This window comes from Porites lutea, chromosome 2 (assembly GCF_958299795.1).
Source record: "Porites lutea chromosome 2, jaPorLute2.1, whole genome shotgun sequence".
NCBI lineage: Eukaryota > Metazoa > Cnidaria > Anthozoa > Scleractinia > Poritidae > Porites > Porites lutea.
The window spans coordinates 14,837,219-14,856,610 of record NC_133202.1 but is presented as its reverse complement, the minus strand read 5'-3'; the positions used below and the strand labels follow the sequence as shown (position 1 = coordinate 14,856,610).

The 19,392-nt window shown below is 38.7% G+C and overlaps 3 protein-coding genes across 3 annotated transcripts in view; 2 read left to right on the top strand and 1 right to left on the bottom strand.

Moving 5' to 3' along the window:
- Nucleotides 1-94: 94 nt before the first annotated feature.
- Nucleotides 95-11,888, top strand: LOC140927827 (PC3-like endoprotease variant B). The gene is made up of 5 exons (XM_073377507.1): nucleotides 95-669; nucleotides 4,240-4,465; nucleotides 5,679-5,917; nucleotides 7,215-7,517; nucleotides 8,449-11,888. The coding sequence occupies exons 1-5, from the start codon at nucleotides 282-284 to the stop codon at nucleotides 9,546-9,548; spliced, it is 2,256 nt and encodes a 751-aa protein (XP_073233608.1). The 5' UTR covers nucleotides 95-281; the 3' UTR covers nucleotides 9,549-11,888.
- Nucleotides 11,889-14,536: 2,648 nt separating this feature from the next.
- LOC140927825 (actin-related protein 2/3 complex subunit 4) lies at nucleotides 14,537-15,309 on the bottom strand. Its single transcript, XM_073377506.1, has one exon. It carries the CDS (start codon nucleotides 15,226-15,228, stop codon nucleotides 14,722-14,724), a length of 507 nt encoding a protein of 168 aa, XP_073233607.1. The 5' UTR covers nucleotides 15,229-15,309; the 3' UTR covers nucleotides 14,537-14,721.
- Nucleotides 15,310-15,385: 76 nt separating this feature from the next.
- The window catches only part of LOC140927824 (CCR4-NOT transcription complex subunit 1-like), a 52,108-nt gene continuing 48,101 nt past the window's right edge, over nucleotides 15,386-19,392 (top strand). Inside the window, exons 1-2 of the mRNA XM_073377505.1 lie at nucleotides 15,386-15,700; nucleotides 16,810-16,917. Of these exons, the coding sequence (XP_073233606.1) occupies nucleotides 15,593-15,700; nucleotides 16,810-16,917 (216 nt within the window). The 5' untranslated portion in view covers nucleotides 15,386-15,592. The remainder of the gene's footprint in view (nucleotides 15,701-16,809; nucleotides 16,918-19,392) is intronic.

Genomic DNA, 19,392 nt, shown 5'->3' with positions numbered 1-19,392 from the left:
GAGAGGACAAGCCGTTGCTACACGCGCGTACACGCATTGTGTTCACGTTTCACGTGTACTCTGACGTATTGCGTGTTTTAGAGGTCACCAGAGAACCACGGGAAAGTTCCCGAATCTACACAATTTTTCTTTGTGCATACTAGCATAGGATTTTCATTTTAGTTGACGCTTGATGGTGAAGAAGCGGCTCATCTAACTTGTACTTTTTCGCTTCTTGTTGATCAGAAGTCACCGATGAGACCATGACGATTTAGAACAGAAGAAGCTCGTGTGTCAAGAAGATGGGTGTTTCTGCCCAGAGAGGAATAGTTTTGGCATGCATTTGGTTGAGCTGTGTTGCCTTGAAGCCGCAACGCAATTCACGAAGGGATGTTTATAGCAACACATGGGTGGTCTACGTAGAAAGAGAAAAGAGATTCGTCGATGACTTGGCGGAAAGAAAGGGCTTTATCAACAGAGGAGAGATTGAAGGTTTTAATGGGCACTTCTTGTTTGAACACAAGACACTTGCAACGCGTCGGTCGCGGCGACATGCCGCAGAACACACGGACAATCTTCTTCGGGAACCACACGTTAAATTTGCTCGTCAACAAAAGATTTTGAGAAGGAGCAAACGCGGATATTTTTTAGATCCTTATTACAAAGATCAGTGGTATTTAAACAATTCAGGTGAGTGAAAATGTCGCTGAGAATATCGCTGATCCCTTTGCCCTAATTCAAAGTAAGCTTAACTTATGCTTGAAACTTGTCATTGCATGCTCGCATGCATGTTGACTCCTTTAGACCTAGCTTTTGAGGATACTTGTTTGGGAGTATTAAAAGGCTACAAGCCTATAAAGAAATGAATTTATTTGGTGCATTCAACTTGAGTTGAATGATTCTCCATTAGTACGGATCTGGTACGTGTTTATTACAGCGCATTTGTTTCTGTTAAAATTTCACTTATCTGAGCGCGCTGAAATATTTTTCCGAGTCACTTCTAGTTCGCTCCAAGACAGAATGAGCTGCCAGAGCAATTTCTATGTGGTTTGTGGCAATTGTGAATTAGCGGCAGATCTTTTATCTCTTCTTTTTTTGTCGCAGAGTGTAATTTACATCAGTTCGAGCAAAAGCTGATCCTTATGATCCTCAGCTTTCAGGTTAAATTCCACGCGAATATTCTTTGTTTCCTCGTATGCTCAATATAGTTTTTATTTTAACATCAAACACATTAATCGAGGCAGTAATGACGCTTAAACCATATTGCCCGGTTGTTCTCGAGTTATTTTTACGAAACGAGTTAAGCCCATAACCATACATTCTACTGGCGCTTTGTTTGACTTGTGGTTCAGATTTCATCAGTGGCCTCATTTATCTTATCGAAATTTTACAGTTCATCTTAAAGCTCAGCTATTGAATTTCTGACGGGATCTTCTTTATGCAAAAACAAAAGTCCTTGAACGTACAAAGCGAGCCGTTAGCATTTCAATAGCTAGACATCTTTGTTTGTGTTGTCTACATACACTGTAGTTTTATGTCCACTCCATTTAAAAGAACTATGGTCTAAAATTCGCGTTGTACTCAACATGTGTACTCTGGTTGAGGTGTTTTTCTAAATTCTTTGGTCTATTTAACTAGTGCAATATTTAAAATTAGTGCTGTCTTGTCGGTCATTAATCTCCAGTGCTGTTTTATGAATACTTTTATGACATGAAGGCCACATATTTTAATAAAACTTGTCTCTCTGTCAATAATAATCATTTACCTAAGATATGTGTAAAAAGGCAAAAATTATGTCAAAAATTCAGTTGAGTATTGCACATCAATAAACGGTCTGGCCCGTGTTCTGACCTTTTAAGATTTGCAAATACTAATTTCAGTGAATCTTTGACTACAAAGACCTTAACACTTGGGTCTGTTAAAATGCGTTTATGTCCTGTGTGAGTACGTGTTAACTTTCTTCGTTTTACACATGCAGAATGTTGCTTCCTGAAAATCTTTAACAATTAGAGACTTTCAGCACTTGGACTCTAATGAGTGACCTGATAGTGTTATAAGATATGGATACTAAATATCTGAGAGGGATTAATGATTTTTTTTCATAGCTACAAGATAACAAGTTTGGCAATGTTGTCATTTTATGACAGAGTAGCATTTGTTCTGCAACCAGATGCAATGCAGGAGATAACTACTCCATTGTGGGGCAAATGTCATTCTATAAAATCTTTCACAGATTTAGTGCCATATTAATAAATTTTTAAGTTGATGTATCATATTTTTAATCCCTTGCATACTATTTATTTATCTGATCGCTGGTATTTATTTTTTAAGCTAGTGACAAAGTTCTTTATTATGCTTGTCCTTTTACCGAAAATAAAATCTTAGGGAAGTGGGGACTTAGCTTTAATCCCATTTAAAAATTGAGAGGAAATAAACCTTAAGAATTATAAAAAGAAAGTGTCACAGGAATTACAATTATCATAGAAATAGCAGAGTAATAATTCTGACAAACATTTGCTTTTCCAACTTAAACATGCACTGAAGTCTTGTAGAGATCACATTATGTGGAGACTGCAGGTATAAAATACATTATTACATCAATGTATATTATTATTGTATACAAGTCGCAAAACCTTTTTTCCTCTACTTTTGTTTTTTGAACATGTATACAGTGTGGTTTACCAGGGCTTGCTTTGAAACCAGAAATGGCAAAATTTACGAATTGTGTAGTTTAGCTATAGCTGTAATAGTTATGCTTGGGCAAATTTTGGATGGCTTAGTTAGGCACGCTTTTCTAGTATAAAGGAATTACTTTGTAGAATATTATTATATTTTCATTTGAAAATACAGGGACTCCATTAGCCATCTAGGTCATATTTTCCAAGTTACGCTCCTCTTTTGTGAGCCCTCATTTCTGTTGTTGATAATACATGATAAGGGATTTCAACGCATGTGGTTTTGTTGAAGGTGACCATTATAAACAAAACGTGTAGGAATTTGGGCATTTTTACATAATTATTTAACAAGTTATTTAAAACATTTCATGTACCTGTACTATCATACTGGTTGGCATGTGATATTCTATTTTTATTATATCCATGTGATATTAGTTTGATTTTTCTCAAGGCTGAGATATTGATGCTTATTGCTATATATAATCATTTATCACGTCTTATCCACACAGCCTTGTAACCTATATCACTTTAGTGACGACGTTATGTCTTCTGATGTAACCCAGAAATCGCTTGAAAACAAATTTGTTTTTTTTGTTTGTGGTTTAAACAGTTTTGATTTTGAGATGGATTTTTTCTTGAATTTTGTTATTTTGGAGCTTTTGTGAAAAGTCAGTTTCCAGTTTGAATAATAAGGAAACTAATATTTTTTAAATTCATGATTGTCAAAAAGAAGAGTAGATATTTGCTTGTTTCAAGTTTTGAGACTTTGGTCCACTCAAGATTTGAGGTACAATATTATTTATGCAAAACTTAGAAGGTCCATAATTATGTCCTCCTAAAATATATACAAGTAGCATTTGAGAAGATGCCCCATTTTTTACAATCTAGGCCTGCAGTTTCTTTTTCTTTTCCTTTTTTTGTTAAGTTGCTGTTTCATACATGTACATGTAGTTGATGTTGTTGTTTTTGTGCTTGTTTCTTCAGTAAGCCTAAATGCCGGCCCCTTTAAGTTATTTTCTGAAAGCTGTTGCTCGCATAGGCTACAGGCTTCTTTTCTTCTCCTCTCCATGATTTCTCTTTTTCTTTAATGTAAAGCTAATTCTAAAAGCTTCAGCCATCACTACTAGATAACTACAGCTACTGAAATCTGATGATCACAGTCATTTGAATAAAGTGATGAAAACAGTGTTTAAAAAGTAGGGAAAGAAGGGTTCAACCTTTTTTGAAGCAACTGTGGTTATCTTTTGGCGTTATTGTCACCTCTATTAAGCAGCCATTAAAGTGCTTGATACACTTAGTTTATCTTCACTTTAAGAATATGGTCAAGGAAAATATAGTCCGAGATACAAGGTGATGACGGATTGTGGACCAGTAATACTTCTCCCGTTGCTGTTTGTTTTGAAATAAAGTGATGTTTCTGCTAAAGATTACGCTAATTTATGACAAACCTTCGTCGAGTAGCCAACCTCCATTAGGTGGCCTCTTGCTGGTACCCTAAAGGTGGCCGCGCAATGGATGTTCAACTGTATAATGCACTGTAGTACTTAGAAATTTAAACTAATAATGCTTTCTGGTTTCTTCATAGGACAAACAGTAGGTCCGAAAGGATTTGATATTAATGTTGCCCCAGTATGGAGAAAAAACATCACCGGGCGGGGCATAGTTGTGACTATTCTAGATGATGGCATTGAGTATACTCATCCAGATCTTCGCCAAAATTATGAACCAAAGGCTAGTTATGATTTTAACAACCATGACAGTGATCCCATGCCACGGTACAGCAAAGACAACATCAACAAACATGGCACGAGGTACTGTTAGTCTTTATATTTCATGCCAGTTTTGAAATAGAATTAAATGTGATGCTACGTATGTGATGTAACCTTGTCAGTCTGAAAGGTGCCAAAAAAATTCAAGGGATACTCAAGATGTCCAAACACATGACGTCACAGAAAAGCACTCTCAGAGAGTAGGGTTTTCATTGAGGAAAGGGAAAAGGGACCTTATGGCCCCTCTCCAGGTCACAGCTGCGTACTCCACTTGTGTAAAACAATTGTTAACAGTTTTCAGTTATTACAACAGGGTTTGCACAGGTAATGGAAAACCTGGAGAGTCATGGAATTTAAGAATTTCATTTTCCAGGCCTGGAAAGTCATGGAATTTAATTGTCGGTCCTTGAAAGTCATGGAAAATTAAAGTTTTGTTTGGTGGTTTAGTTACTACAGATGACAAAGCAAGGACAATGTAAGATAGAGAGGAGTAATTAAACAGCGGAAATGGCTCGTATTTTAGTGGACACCTTGTGTCTGTTGAACTGCTTAAAGTCAAAGAATACCCCCAAACTAGGAAAATTTTGAAAGTTTTTGAAATTGACAACCAAACCTAAGGTCATGGAAAACTTGAAAAGTTCATGGAAAAAGTCATGGAAAGTCATGGAATTTGAACAGCTCGAAAGAGTACGAACCCTGTACAAACTTGTTTAATGGTGTCCATGCATTCCAGATCAAATTGGAATTTGGAAGGGCTCTTTTTTGGAGGAAAGGAGTTAACTGGAGTACCTGGACAAAAACCTCTCAGAGCAAAGGAGAGACCTAACAACAAACTAACAAATAGCTGGCAGCTGCTTATGGAGAAAGGCTATTGAAATCTGAGCCTGAGTAAATGGTTGACATTTTAGCGATTCCACCACTGGCTTCCCAGTGACAATGATGTCTGAGGACCCAGGGCAGAAATTTCATACTGATACTGGGTAGTGCTTCTGGGCGCTCTTGGAAACCCCTGCTGAATAACTTGTTATTACATTGTACAGTGTATCTGCCAAGTGTTACACATTATACTCAACTGTTGTTTATTGTTATTTTGAGGAAGTTAGAAATGTTGATATGCCAATTTATTGTTTCTATAATACATTCATACATTATGATCTACGCTGTAGAACTGTCATATATCAGCGTGCAGGTTTTTACTCACAATTTGTAACCATTTGTCTAACTCCTTGTGATGTGTTGCATCTCACTTTTACAGGTGTGCAGGGGAAGTAGCTGCTGGAGTGAACAATAACATGTGTGGGGTGGGCGTGGCATATAATTCACGTATAGGAGGTGTTCGTATGCTGGATGGAGATGTAACTGATGCCATAGAAGCCTGGTCATTGGGACTTGCTAGGGATTTCATTGACATCTACAGTAGTAGCTGGGGTCCAGATGATGATGGACGCACAGTTGATGGTCCTGGGCCCATGGCCAAGAAAGCCTTCAGAGAAGGTAATCATCAGTTGCGACTAAAATACTTCTTTACCATTTTCTCGCATGCTGATTGGTTAAGAGCTATGTTTGATAAGAGTACAGTCCACAGAATGTTTTGACATCATTTCTATGGTCGATAACAGTATAGACCATGGACGTTATTGTTGTTGATTTTGTTAACCTTATTACATGTAGCTGTGCTTAGGGTCTGTACTGTAAATTGTGTACTTGAGGAAAAAGAATGCAATTCTGTAAGATGTCCATTGTACAGCAAAAAATAGATACCTGACAGTGGATTCTTCAGTCCTTAAAAAATATATGTTCCTTTTTATTTTTGGACCAAGCAAAAAATTATTCAGTCATGGGGTTTGAACAAGTCAGAGATAGAGAAATATTTTAAAGAAGTTTTATACACTACCATATGCTGTACTTATTCTTTTTGGCCATGATGTGCCTTAAAGGGACACAGTCAGCTATGGGACTGCACTGACCTGGACACTACTTTTGCCAGAAAAGTGTTTACCTCAACCTGAAATCAAATGTATCAGTATGCGTCGAATACATCTAGAAATCTGCTTCAGTCTTGCCTAGTGTTTCATTCAATCCTCGATCTTCTGCTGAAAACCTCTTTTTGAGCAAACTTTTATTGATCCTATTACATTATTTTATCATACTCGGTGAAAAACAGTATCCAAAGGAACATGAACAGAAGGGATGAGAAACGCGTAGGCACCGGGCGAGAGAAATCACATTCTTTTACCAAAATAACAAGAGAAATGAATAATGGCTTAGGGTCTATAATCACGATGTTGGCTTGTAACTAGTTCAGCTTAGAGTATTCTGGATACACCTCTCACTTTCTGTTTCACGTGCATGTTTTGTGACATGCAAACCAGCTAAGAAATTGTATCTAATGTACATGTGCATCAGCTGACTATGTCCCTCTAATTTCAAGAAATTAGTTTCAGGAAGCTAATTAAACCCTTCCCAGCATTGCAAAATAAAGCTGTGTGAATTGACATGTGTATCTCGTATCAAAATACAGTGTAAAGCTGTTTGAATTGATATGTGTATTGCTACAGTAGCTCATCTTGTTAGAGCTCTGCACCATTATCAAGTATCGCAGAGGTCAAAGTTTGAATTCTGCAAGCCTGATTTTTTTTAGGTTTTCTTTTCACAACTGGCTAAGGTGCATATTTACCTGTGATGATTTTCTCTGCATCGTCTTCTTCATCCAGCAGTTCAAATATATGAAATTCATAACTTTGTATTTATTATAATTTCATGATATGTGTATGTTGTGCATTGTAAACAGGTATCAGAAAGGGGCGTGGTGGTCTTGGAGCCATCTTTGTTTGGGCCACTGGTAATGGCGGCCACTACGATGACTACTGCAATTGTGATGGCTATATTACAAGCATTTACACTGTCTCCATTGGAGCAGTCAACGATCGGGGCAAGTCTCCTTGGTATGCCGAGCCTTGCCCATCAACTCTTGCTGTTACCTACAGCAGCGGCGAGACACGCGGACAAGACAAGCAGATTGTTACCACTGACTTGCACCATGCATGTACCAAAGGGCACACTGGGACATCAGCTGCAGCTCCTCTTGCTGCAGGTTTGTTTCTCCCTTTGTAAGCTCTGCAATAACAAAATATTTAGCATGCAAATAGGTAGTCTGCATCGAAGATGTAATATAACCGTGATAAGTAATGTCTATGAAGCAGAATCAAGGTCCTTCTTCTGGGCCCCCAATGGACTCAACAAGTTACCGAAAGTGCATTTTGAATTTCCCTTCAACCTGATTGGCAAATCAACAATGGCTTTTTTGACAGGCCAATCATGGCACATACTCAAATCCTGGTACACAGGTTGGGACCCAGAACAAAGATTTTGGCACTGTTTCATAGATGTTACTGCAGGTAATCGGGGTTAAGTTTTGTCTGGTGCAGGCTAGCCAATAGACTCTTTCATGGTTTTTTAACTTTTGAATGGCATCAGTTAGCAAAAATCCATTGACATGGCTGGAAAGAACATGGTTAAATTGAAGTTGTTCTCAAATTCCCAGAACTCAAATGTTCATTTACATGCCCGTAACTGTTAGTACCAAAGTTGCAACTTCTTCTTCCAAACCTTGTGAAAATACTGACATGTAGGTTGAACAGTTTTAAGAAAACTCCAATAATATTGCAGGTTGCTTTAATCTTCTAAAATTTTGTCCTTCCATGTCTTCCTTTGTCATTGCTTTGCCAGTATTATTGAAGATGTTCCTTCACTTTAAAAAGTGAGCTATTTTTTCTATTTTCACTTGATTTGGTGGTTAGTTCATAATGAATGAATTTCCCTGAACTGCACGAGCTCCTGTTGTATTGATACTTAACTCACTCTATTGAGGTAGTGAAGAGAACTCCAATGTCTGAACAGAGGTGTCTGTAAAGACAGGCTTCAAGGCTCTATTTTGTCTGATTACAGGTTCTGTAGAAACTATGCCATTGTTTTGTTCTGTTTCTTTTTCTGTATGCTGAAATGTTTTGTGAACTGTTTTCTAGGTATATTTGCTCTAGTTTTGGAAGCCAATCCTAAACTGAGTTGGAGAGACCTACAACATCTTATAGTCAACACCTCGAAAGTGACTGATCGACAGGACAGAGACTGGCAGAAAAATGGGGCAGGACATCGTGTCAATCACAAATATGGCTTTGGAGTTTTAGACACAGCAGCTTTGGTGGCAGCAGCGACATCACCAAACTGGAAAACAGTCCCTGAGCAACACATGTGTCGAGAGCAGGATCATACCGACAATAAGAGAATACCTGCCAGGGGTACTCTGACATCTTCCATAATAAGTACAGGGTGCTCTGGGAAGACGAACTGTGTCACCAAACTTGAGCACGTGAGGGTATATGTCACCCTTAGCCATAAATCCAGGGGTTCGTTACGAATTGTTTTAACATCACCTGCTGGCACGAGGTCGGAACTCTTAGCACCCAGAGACCGGGATTATTCAAGTGACGGTTTTTCGAACTGGGCTTTTATGACTGTGTTCAACTGGGGTGAGAATCCTGCAGGTGTGTGGAAGATAGAGGTGTCTGATACCAAGGGCATGGAAGGAGAATTTAAAAAGTGGTCCATTAGACTTTACGGCACTTGTGAACTGAGTGTTAATCCAAAAATCAATCCAAATGATTCTAAAACATGTAGTGAAAAGTGCAAAAAAGGATGTGAGGAGCCCTTCAGCAAATCATGTCCCAACTGCACCCTGTATTGCCACTGTGACTACGGAACATGTTTGTCGCTCTGCTATCCTGATGACATTGTAGATCAAGTAAAGAAAGAATGTTGTAAAGATCCAAATGCTCCTACTGAGGAGGACACAGCAGTGCCTCCAACCTCTTTACGTGAACAGGGGATGTCTACCTTCGTCAAATTGCTCATCATTTTTATTCTTGTAGCTGTTTTCTTAATTGCTGTGTTAATCATGTGGCAGTTTAAAATTAGTCAGAAGGTTTGCTGGGGAGACAGTAACAAGTTAAACAAGCAGATTCGTACTTACTCCCAAAACAACGTTGCATATTGGCCCGTTGCTGTTACACCAGAGGTCAACAATCAGAACTTGAAACAACTTGGAAATTTACAAAATGTTGCTTGATTCCAAGGTGGTGGTAATTTTGAGAGAAAATAGACTGTAAAATATACCTTTGTTTGCCATTGTAATGCAATTACGATTGGAAGAATTCTTGTGCTTTCATGTGTTAGTATTTAAGCATAATTACCGTAACTCTATCGTTTCAAGATTCACAACTATGATGCTGACTGATAATCTAATAATCTTGCCCGAATTATGGTCACAAAGATTTCAAGTTGCTGGGTATATGTGATAAGTAGACAGGAATTGAACAGTTGTGACATTCTTTTGGTTCTGTTTTCCTTCTTTTCCTTTGAAAGTAGCTGGGGGATCATGCTCATAGTAGCCTGGGAAATCCCTAGCCCATGGCCTTCGGTAACAGCCCTGTCAGGAGTAGTGAAGGGTTAAGGATTAAGTGTATAATTATTTACAGCAGTGATGTAAGTGGTAAAATTAACAATATTCCACTTGCTCCCATCATTTCTTACTGGAAAAAGTTACATTAGTTGATTAGCAGTGGTTTGACTAAATAACTCAGTCTTTAGCAAACACATTCATGTTGTTACTAGATCAGGTTTTTATATATGAAAAAATCAGCACCTTTTAAATAACAGCTTTGGACAAATCACTTTGCACAATTTTGATTTTTTTTTTGTACTCTGAAACTTAAAATAGACCAAGATTATTGCCCAAGGGGGCCGGGGGTGGGGGGGGGGTACTCCCTATTTCTAGCTACAGGGATGATTGAATGGGAGCAAAAATCAAAACTCAAAAAAATCCGTAGGGCTTGAAACAGAACTCAAAAAAGTCTCATGATGAATTTCCTAGCAATAAGAATTTACAGAAAGAATTGAATGATATAACACAAAAAATAGGAACATTAGCTTTGAACATCCCAAAAATCCCTACTTAAATCAAGCTACCCAAAAAAATTCTTTCCAAAATTTTCCTACCCCAAAAAATCCCGAAATTGAAAATTTGGAACACAAAAAAATCCTTCGATTATCCCTGTCACTTGAAATCTAGAGTACCCCCCCCCCCCCTTACCCCCCGGGAGTATTGCTAGTTTCCAGTGGTATGTTAAAATAATACTGGACCCACACTTCTTGACTGATAACCCTACCTCAACCCAGTTGTATGCATAGCTGTGATTCCTGTTTCTCAGCTAGCAGGGACAATTGAAAAAAGAGTGAGCGCAAGGAATAATTATACAGTCACACCCCGCTTTACAGACACCTTGTTACGGTCAGTTTTGCTTTGTCCCTGGGGAAAAAAAGCCCTTACTTTTTCTCTAAATTTGACCCACTTAATACAGACACCCTGATAATATGGACACTTAATTTCTATGGCCCCCTCGGTGTCCATATTGATGGAGTTTGACTGTACTAAGGCGTATGTTTCACATTCTTTCTCCCCTTTCTTTGCCTTCTTTTTTTCCCTGATTCTCAGATGGTCCAGGTTGCTCATAGATCACGAGTTGTCCTTGTTTTGTTAGATCCATGAGTGGCTAGTGAAAAAGGAAAGTTATGCAAATTAATGGTTAAAAGGGAGGAGAGATTTGGGTAGAGATCGAGAGGAAAAAAGATGTCTTTTTTTTTCTTTGCTTGGGCTCCCACCCTTGTTCCTTGCAGCTTTGCTGCTCGTCCCCAAGTCTGCTTTCGATCTACTGTGAATCAAACGAAAGTTGAGAGACTGCTTGCTCAGGACCCACTCACTCTCTTGTGAATAGCCATGAGTGACTTAGACTGTCTGAGAATCAGGCTTCTTTAGATTTTGTTTTGTTCATCTCTGCTAAGTGAGAGCTTGGAACCAGTTAGCGTAGCTGGTGTGGTTCACACATTTGTGAATTTCAAAGTGTGTTGTCCGTTAAAGAAAGCTCTACTTGTAATGTTGTCGAAATTATATATAAATGCTGTGTATAATTAAGGAATTTAATTTGTAGTTCATTGTAACAGAAATCTTGATTTACGGTTTTTATGAGATGACTGCTATGAGAATTGAAGGGGTAATTATTGAAAGTGACCTTTAGTGACTCATTCATTGAATTCCAATTCTAGCTTTCTTTGTTTGTGCTTGCCAACGAATGCAGACATATAATTTCCTGTTGTTGCTTCTAGATCTCTTGCAATGACTGGAAATATGTTTGGCTTCGCAGGCTATGTTTGTAAAAGGAAATTGGAAGGGATGATCGTTTGGGTCTTCTTTATTGAAGTTTTTGTATATCACTCAACAGATTTTACAAATATCCATGTATATTTTGCTTGGCAGCAAAGACAGATGTTTTGATGCTGTGTATACTAATCCAAACAATAATATTTATACAGTCAATCATGTGTAATAATTAAAGTTTTTTAGATTATCCAAGCAGAGTGGCTATATTAGATCTTGCTATCTTACACGTGACATAAGTGAAGAAGATTGATTTCACAAACTCCTTAATTCCCCTGGCAGTATACCTTTTATACTGAATACTTGTTAATGTAATGTCCCATTCGCACCAACATAACATGTTTAATTAAACCAGGTTTTAAAAAATGAAAAACAGACACAGAAAACCAGAACACAGATTTTCAAAAAGGATTCAAATGAAATTCATTACATTTCGTGCTACTTAAAGCTACATGTGTTAACCCCCCAATGAACTTTGGCATCTTTTCACACAGATGGAAGTAAGATTCTGGTTACATCCGTCTGTGAAACAGCACTAATATTCTTGTTCTGGGTGCCCACCTGTGTAGCAGGATTTGAGTAGGTGCAATGACTGGCCAGGTTGAAGGGAAATTTGGAATGCGTTTCCGAGTCTGTTATGTTGGGGGCCCGAAAATAATAAGGATACTGGTGCTGCTTCACAGACATTACTACAGGGCTGTCAACCCCCCAAGTCTTCAAATTGAGAATTGATAGGGAAGTGATGATAGATGATGTCATATCGCACGATAAATGACGTCCTTTGTGTAAAAAATACTCGTTGACTCGATTGTCTCACATTATTGCATACATTGCAATGGCATAATATACCATACCAAAGTTTATGAGGAAATGTTCAATGTTAACAGTAAAATAGCTCAAACAACGCAAATATTTAAAAGTTCAATGTCGGAAAGTCGAGTCTACAACTGAATGGAAAACCGGTGAAAATCGGGGATATTTCATACTCTAATCTGGGGACCGGGAAATACGGTCCAAAATCTGGAGTCTCCCGGGTTATCTGGGAGAGTTGACAGCACTGTTACTAACCGGTGTTTGATTACGTCTGGAACACATGCTACTTTGGCGGGACCAAGTGAACTGTTCATAAATGATGGAGAGGTGTCTGTACACATCACTTGATACATTTTAACTCGTGTAGTTGTTTGGAAGAAAACTTGATGTAAGTGAGTTCAATGCTGCAAAGCTCATGATTGAAGATGGCTCATGAATTTTTTTCTGACTTTGTATTTACCTGTCATTGTTTTGTTAGTGGACTAAGCTCATGTTTGTTGAATCAAAGGTATTGTCAGGAGGAAAAGTCTATTTTTACAAAGACATTTTTACAGGTAGTTTTCACCAAATACAGCTCTGCATGAGCACTTCATTGAAGTACAGTGTATTAATATTTTATGCACAATCATGGCAATTTTGTGTAAATGATAAAAAGTAAATCAAAGCTTTGTTTTGAAAATTCTCCTGAATATTAAATTGTTATGTTTCTGGAATCATTTCAATATTCTCTACACCTAAAAAAGACTGTTTTTTGTCAGAGCCTAAGATGCAGTTTTAATCACAATTTCAGGAAGTTTTAAATTGTAAAAGTATCTTATATTATGAAATCATTGACTTACAATATTATTTCCATCATTTAAGCTGTACCTTTAAGTAGCAAAAAAATATGGTTGCAACACAATCATTGGAGTGCTTAATTTCCTGTAGCCTGCGAAGACAGCCGTTTCTCCTCTCTCTTTGCCACTGAGGATGTTTCACGAGGAAAAACGTCTGCGACTCAGTGACAGAAATTCTGCACTGACGATGTAAAATCTGTCCCGAATCTGGTCAGAAACACTGATTGGTCGACGGAGTAGTTACATTGTTTTAGCCATTGTTTAGGAATGACAGACAAAAGACAAAAGGCCATGAAGGTCAAATGTAAATGTGATGAATCTCTAACAAACCAGTCAAAATTGGTGGAATATATTCTTCTCTAGAAGAAGCATTTGAGTTTAGCTGGAGTTTGTTTGCAGATGAACACAACACTTGCGTAAAATCGACCAGGAGAAACAGAGAATTGAAAAATAAGAATGTGGAAACCCCATGACTAATGATAATTACATTATGCAAACATTGATTTACGTCATCAGTATGGAATTTCTGTCCCTGAGACACAGGGGTTCCTGCACACGAAGCGTCTCCAGCAGCGAAGAGTGACGAGAAATGGCTGTTTTCGCAGGCAAGCTTTCCTGTGACAGTAGGTGAACCTAGTTTTCCTTAGAAGGCCGGCTGTCGTTTTTCTATGTTTACTTTTTTTCGAACTTGTTGCTGCAGCTTAACCTAGAAACTGCTCACAGTCTAATGCAATCGTGGCCTGAGAAAACAGCTGACATTTCATGATGCCACCACTGGTTTCCCTGCAAAATGACATCTGAGAAACGAGCATAGAAATTCGATACTGACGATATGTCAATACAGAGATCTGGGTTGTGATTCTGATTGGTTGAAGCAAATTTCCCATGCAGCACAAGTAATCAGAAGTACCACTTAGCTCTTGGTAGTAATGTGTCTTCGGTATGGAATTTCTGTGCTAGTTTCTCAGATGTAACTTCACACAAAACCAGTGGTGGCATCTCGGAATGTCGGCTGTCTTGCTGATGCAATCACCAAGATGAGATTCCAAAGGGGACTGTTGACAGGGTGTGGATAATACATTGTAGCTAGCCAGGATTGTTCTTGCACAACTTTACACTTTAAAATCCTGACCACTGCATTACAGTTCCTCCCCCTCTAATACACCATTGCGGTAGAAATCTTATACAAGTAAAAACAATCATAGCTATTTTTATTTCCTTTTTGTTACTTCTGATGCAGCAGAGGTGAAATTCTCTGTTTAGAACAATTCATATCTTTAAAAAAGATATTGCTGTATACACATGGATTACAAAACTAAATGTAAAGAAACTCTAGATAAAGTTTCGACCTGAGTCAAACTTCCTCAACACAGTCAAGTCTAGAAATTCTTGAGGAACTCCTCTGCGCAAATACGTGCCCTTGCATTAACAGCCAGCTTCATCTCACTGATTTCCTTGTCTATCTCCTCCATAAATTGAATGACAAAATCCACTAGCTTGTGTTTGAACATCTGCTCGGTATGGAAATTGGTGATGAGAAAGCTGATGTCGTATCCTTCCACGGGCTTCCTGCGAAGAATGAAGAAGTTTTCAGCTCGCATCATCATAAAACGCATGAATTTCTTGCAGAGGATCTTCTCGATCTCGTCGGCTTGCTTCACTGCAATACTTATTCTCAGAGAATTAATGGATCCTTCAATGAGCACTTTCTCTCTCTCATTTCGGCTTATCACCACTGGCGTTAGCAGCAACTCCTTGCTGCTACGGACCTCAACTTCGGGTTTGTTATGCCTTTCTACCACTTGCGAATCGAAGTTTTCCAAGCACATCGATGCTGTTAGTGTCGACCGGACCGCGTTAAGGTAAGGACGCAACGTTGCAGCCATAGTTTCCTCAAAAACGAAGATATTTTCTCGCCAAAAATCCTAAAGTTTCATCCAATGGCGGAAACAAGACCACTCTCCTCCCTCTCCCTAGTGCGCATGATCTCTTGACCAACCGCTGGCATTGAGGGGATTTGTGGGATATCATCGTGTTCGACGGCCATTTGCAATTATTTCTATTTTGGGAGCATTTGCTGCAATTATTATGCCCTTACTTTTAACTGTACAAAAAACTTTACTGTCCTTATGACGACAGGCTTAACCTTTTCCTTAGACCATACGATGTTAAATCGTTGTATAATATTTTTTTGGTCCTAACGCTCTCTTCGTAAGGGCGTGTTTTCTGAAGACATTGTTGTTGACAGAGATGAGTGCTTGTGTAGACTCTTTGTCCTTGGCTCTGGGTCAAATCAGCTTTGCAGTCAACGATTTAACAAAGAAAAATTACAAGGCGACTCTGAAGGAAATAAACGAGGTGAGCTTTCAGATGAAAGTTGTGTTTTCTGTCGATAAAAATTGTGTATAGGTTTAATTCATCAGAGAATGGTTTTACTGCTGAAGTTCATGGTCCTGATCAGATATAGAAAGAACTAAGAAGATGTTTTGTTCAGTGGGTACTGTACAACCGAATATTAAAAAAGGAGTGAATTATGGGGCCGTTTGAAGTCAGTATATGAAATTTGTCTTTAAATGTTTTCTTAGGTGCATGTAATAATGTGGCATAAATGTTTTGCTTCCTAAAGGCTGTCACTAAGATTTAGAGTTGCTGGCTAAGGGCCTCCTCATATGAGCCCGGTCAACCGGGCTGGCCCGGTTTCTGAGATCTCGTCTTACCTCTAAATCCTTTATAAAATTTTTGATGTGTTCATATGAGAGGGCGGACTGGCTCAGTTCCTGATATCTTGGTTTTTCCAACGGAGATCTTGGTAACCAGACTGGAAATTTTGCCATGTGAACATTTCATCCTGGTTACCGGGATGAATGGTGGGATGAATTCTGGTGGTCTGGATAGTATCATCTTGCATTGCCTGCTGTATTTTTCAAGTCATAAGCATCCCATTTAACTGCAGTGATACCACTTTAAGAGTTTCTGAAGCTATGATAGGCCTGAAAGTTAAAATTTTTTACTCAGTAGCCATGTTTGCTGTGTTTCTCGAATTTGGTGCCAGAGCTCGTCCCTAGGATCTTTGGCCTTTTCTCATCTCGGAAACCAGGCTGAAATTTCGCACCATAAACCCAAAATTCATCCCAGTAACCGGGCCAGTTCGGTTAACCGGGCTCATGTGAAGAGGCCCTAGATACAACAAGTAGGCAGGGAATCAAGCAGCCAGGGATTTTTAACCTACAACTCAATAATACTCACAACACTGGTAAGCAGAAGAGAAGGAATAATAACCACAGGCTGAAAGAAGATACATCTAGGGTGACCCCTGATTCAATACAGTGTTTAAAATTCATTCTGTACTTTTATTAAACATCGTTATTTTTGTTTCTTCAGCCTCCTAACAAATGAACATGAATTGTTCTTGTTAAAATTATCTGCCCTGTTGGTATTCTTCATTCTTATTTTTATTAAACTTGCAGCTGATTGAAAAGCATGGTTACGAGGCAGAACGCCACCTTTTTAGATGTTTATTCTCCTTCATTGACTTTGCCAGTGATAGTAAAAGTAATGGGAAGGACTTCCTCCAGGTGAGCTGCCGTGAAATGCAGTTGGTTCTCTCTAAGACAAACACCTCTGGGACTTGCACTATGTGTTCATCTTAGGGTTTGTTTCATTAGATTGATCTGGATCAGGATTAGTAATCAGAGATCACTCACTGACAGATCATAGTACATTACAGGAATCAACAAATCTGCAATTGGGAAAGGATTCATCTGTTCATTTGGGGCGCTGTCCATTCAACCCAAAAATTCCGGAAATTTCAGTTGGTACATTACATGGAACGGACTATTTCGGTTTCGTCCGACCACAATATTTGGGACCAGCTTTGAAGGTGGTCCACTCTGACCAGTCTGGTCTTTTCGGTCGGTCGGTCGGTTAAAAACATTCCATGCAAATGTTTATCTCTCTTTAACTTCAGAAAAGCCGTAAACACAATTAAAAAGATTACTACAGCTTGGCTCATGACTGTCAAACACAGGTTGCCAAATTTTTACTTTTACTTATACTATGTTGTGAAGATGAAAATAATCAGCATGTCATGAGTGTGGGACAAAGAAAAAATCTGAGTCCCCAACAGGATTTGAACCTAATATGATCTCCCAAACACCGGGCGGGCGCTCTATGCACTGAGCTATGGAAAACTCATGGAGAGCTAGGCCATGTACTAGGTTCATATTGACTCGTCTCCTGCATACTGCTGCTATACTGCATACTGGTACTATGTTGTTGCCAGATTGAAATTTAAGCCAGGTAAATTTTTTCTGATTGCCATGGTAACCAAAATAATCACACTTTGGAATGCTGCACAGGGTCCGAAATTAACTTTTTAATACGGGCGCCAACTGGCGATCAAGTATAAATTTTTGGTCGCCAGAGGCCAAATTGTTGTCGCCAAAAATTCCCCCTCCCTTTTTTTTTCAAATAAAAGTTACAACACCAATAAAAAATGCATGGTATGGACGTTTTTATGCTCAAAAATTGCACTACTCCCGGTCCAGATACTAGAAAGCAACCATACGTGTACGAGTGAAGTCTTATTTTTTTCCACAAATTACTTTTTGGAGATATAAAGCTATCTGACGCAGAATGTAGGAACAGAAAGCTGTCTGCCCATGACTGCACTGATCATATTAAAACTCTATTCTCTTCCCATAACTACCACGAAACACGAAACATAAACATGAGTCAAGCCGCCATGTTGCTTGTACCAGGCCACAACTGTGCCACATTACTCTACATAATGTACTTACCGTATTTCAGCTACGGAAAACAACATGGTGGCTTGGAAACATAGAACTCGTATTGATCGTAGCTGTTGTGGAGGTATTACTACAGGAAGATCCGTTTCACTTTCAATTAAAAAATATCAGCAGGACAAAAAGTAAGACACCTGTCGGCAAATAGCTTCGACGTTTCTCCACAATAACAATAACAACCAGCTTTACAAGTTGCTAGCTGGCGACCAGCTATGAAATTCTGGTCGCCAGGACTGCATTTCTAGTCGCATTGGCGACCAGGAAGGCGCAATTTCGGACCCTGCTGCATATTACTATGTTGTTAGCTGTACAGCTTATTTGCGCACTTGGGATCAAAATCTTGAACAAGAGGATAACTGTGATGTTTTACTGTAATATGTCCTTTCGCATGGGTAGTGTATCTGTAGTGGGGCGTCGCTGCTGTACCTGTACCCTGAAATGTTATCATGTAGTTATGTCCCTAAGGTATTACATAACCTACCCTGTACTTAATTACTACCCATTTAAGCTTAGCCTTTGGGCTGACCTGATAGGTTAGTCCCAGTGTTCAATCCAGAAATTAGTCAAAATGGGTCAGATGTCCCTCATGGCATTTTAAATTGGGTCATTTCAAAAATGATCTGGGTCAAACTATGATATTGAAACTTTGAATAACTGACATCACCCAAACTATCGTGAACTTCACCTTCCTTATCCAGCCCATCTTCGTGCTTTTCAGGTTAAATTGCCATTCTTTTTGGTGTAAAAAATGAACTTAGCTTTTGTTTTTGTTTCGTAATGAAACAAAAACAAAAGAACAATGTCAACAAATGAAGTGTGAATTGATCAGCAAAGCAATGTATGCAGAAAGTCGAAATTACACTCCAGCTTCTACTGGAATTTTGTGGAATGCCTGACCCAAAACTACTCGTGTGTAGCCTGAAATGCCAGTCATTTCGGCACTCATTTCAGGCTTGTAAGCTCACCTATTTTTCAAAATTTACTTCAATTATTGCCTGCTATTTTGGAAGTACTGCACAGTATGAGATGACCTCTTCGTCTGTGTGGGTATGACTCCACAATAATTTCATCTTGCATCAGCATCAGAATAGAATACTCTGCGTCAATGATGCAAAAATGTGACCTAGATTGAACACTAATCCTTTTAGATTTTGGGGTTATTTTTTGTCTTTAGCCTTATGTGCAACTTATTTTTTCTTCAATCATTGTGGCTAAAAGTAACAGATGTATTCACTAGATTGGGAG

Coding starts and splice junctions, on each gene's coding strand:
- LOC140927827 (XM_073377507.1), top strand. CDS start 282: ATGGGTGTTTCTGCCCAGAGAGGAATAGTTTTGGCATGCATTTGGTTG. Junction 670..4,239: donor GTGGTATTTAAACAATTCAG/GTGAGTGAAAAT, acceptor GTTTCTTCATAG/GACAAACAGTAGGTCCGAAA. Junction 7,518..8,448: donor TGCAGCTCCTCTTGCTGCAG/GTTTGTTTCTCC, acceptor ACTGTTTTCTAG/GTATATTTGCTCTAGTTTTG.
- LOC140927825 (XM_073377506.1), bottom strand. CDS start 15,228: ATGGCTGCAACGTTGCGTCCTTACCTTAACGCGGTCCGGTCGACACTA.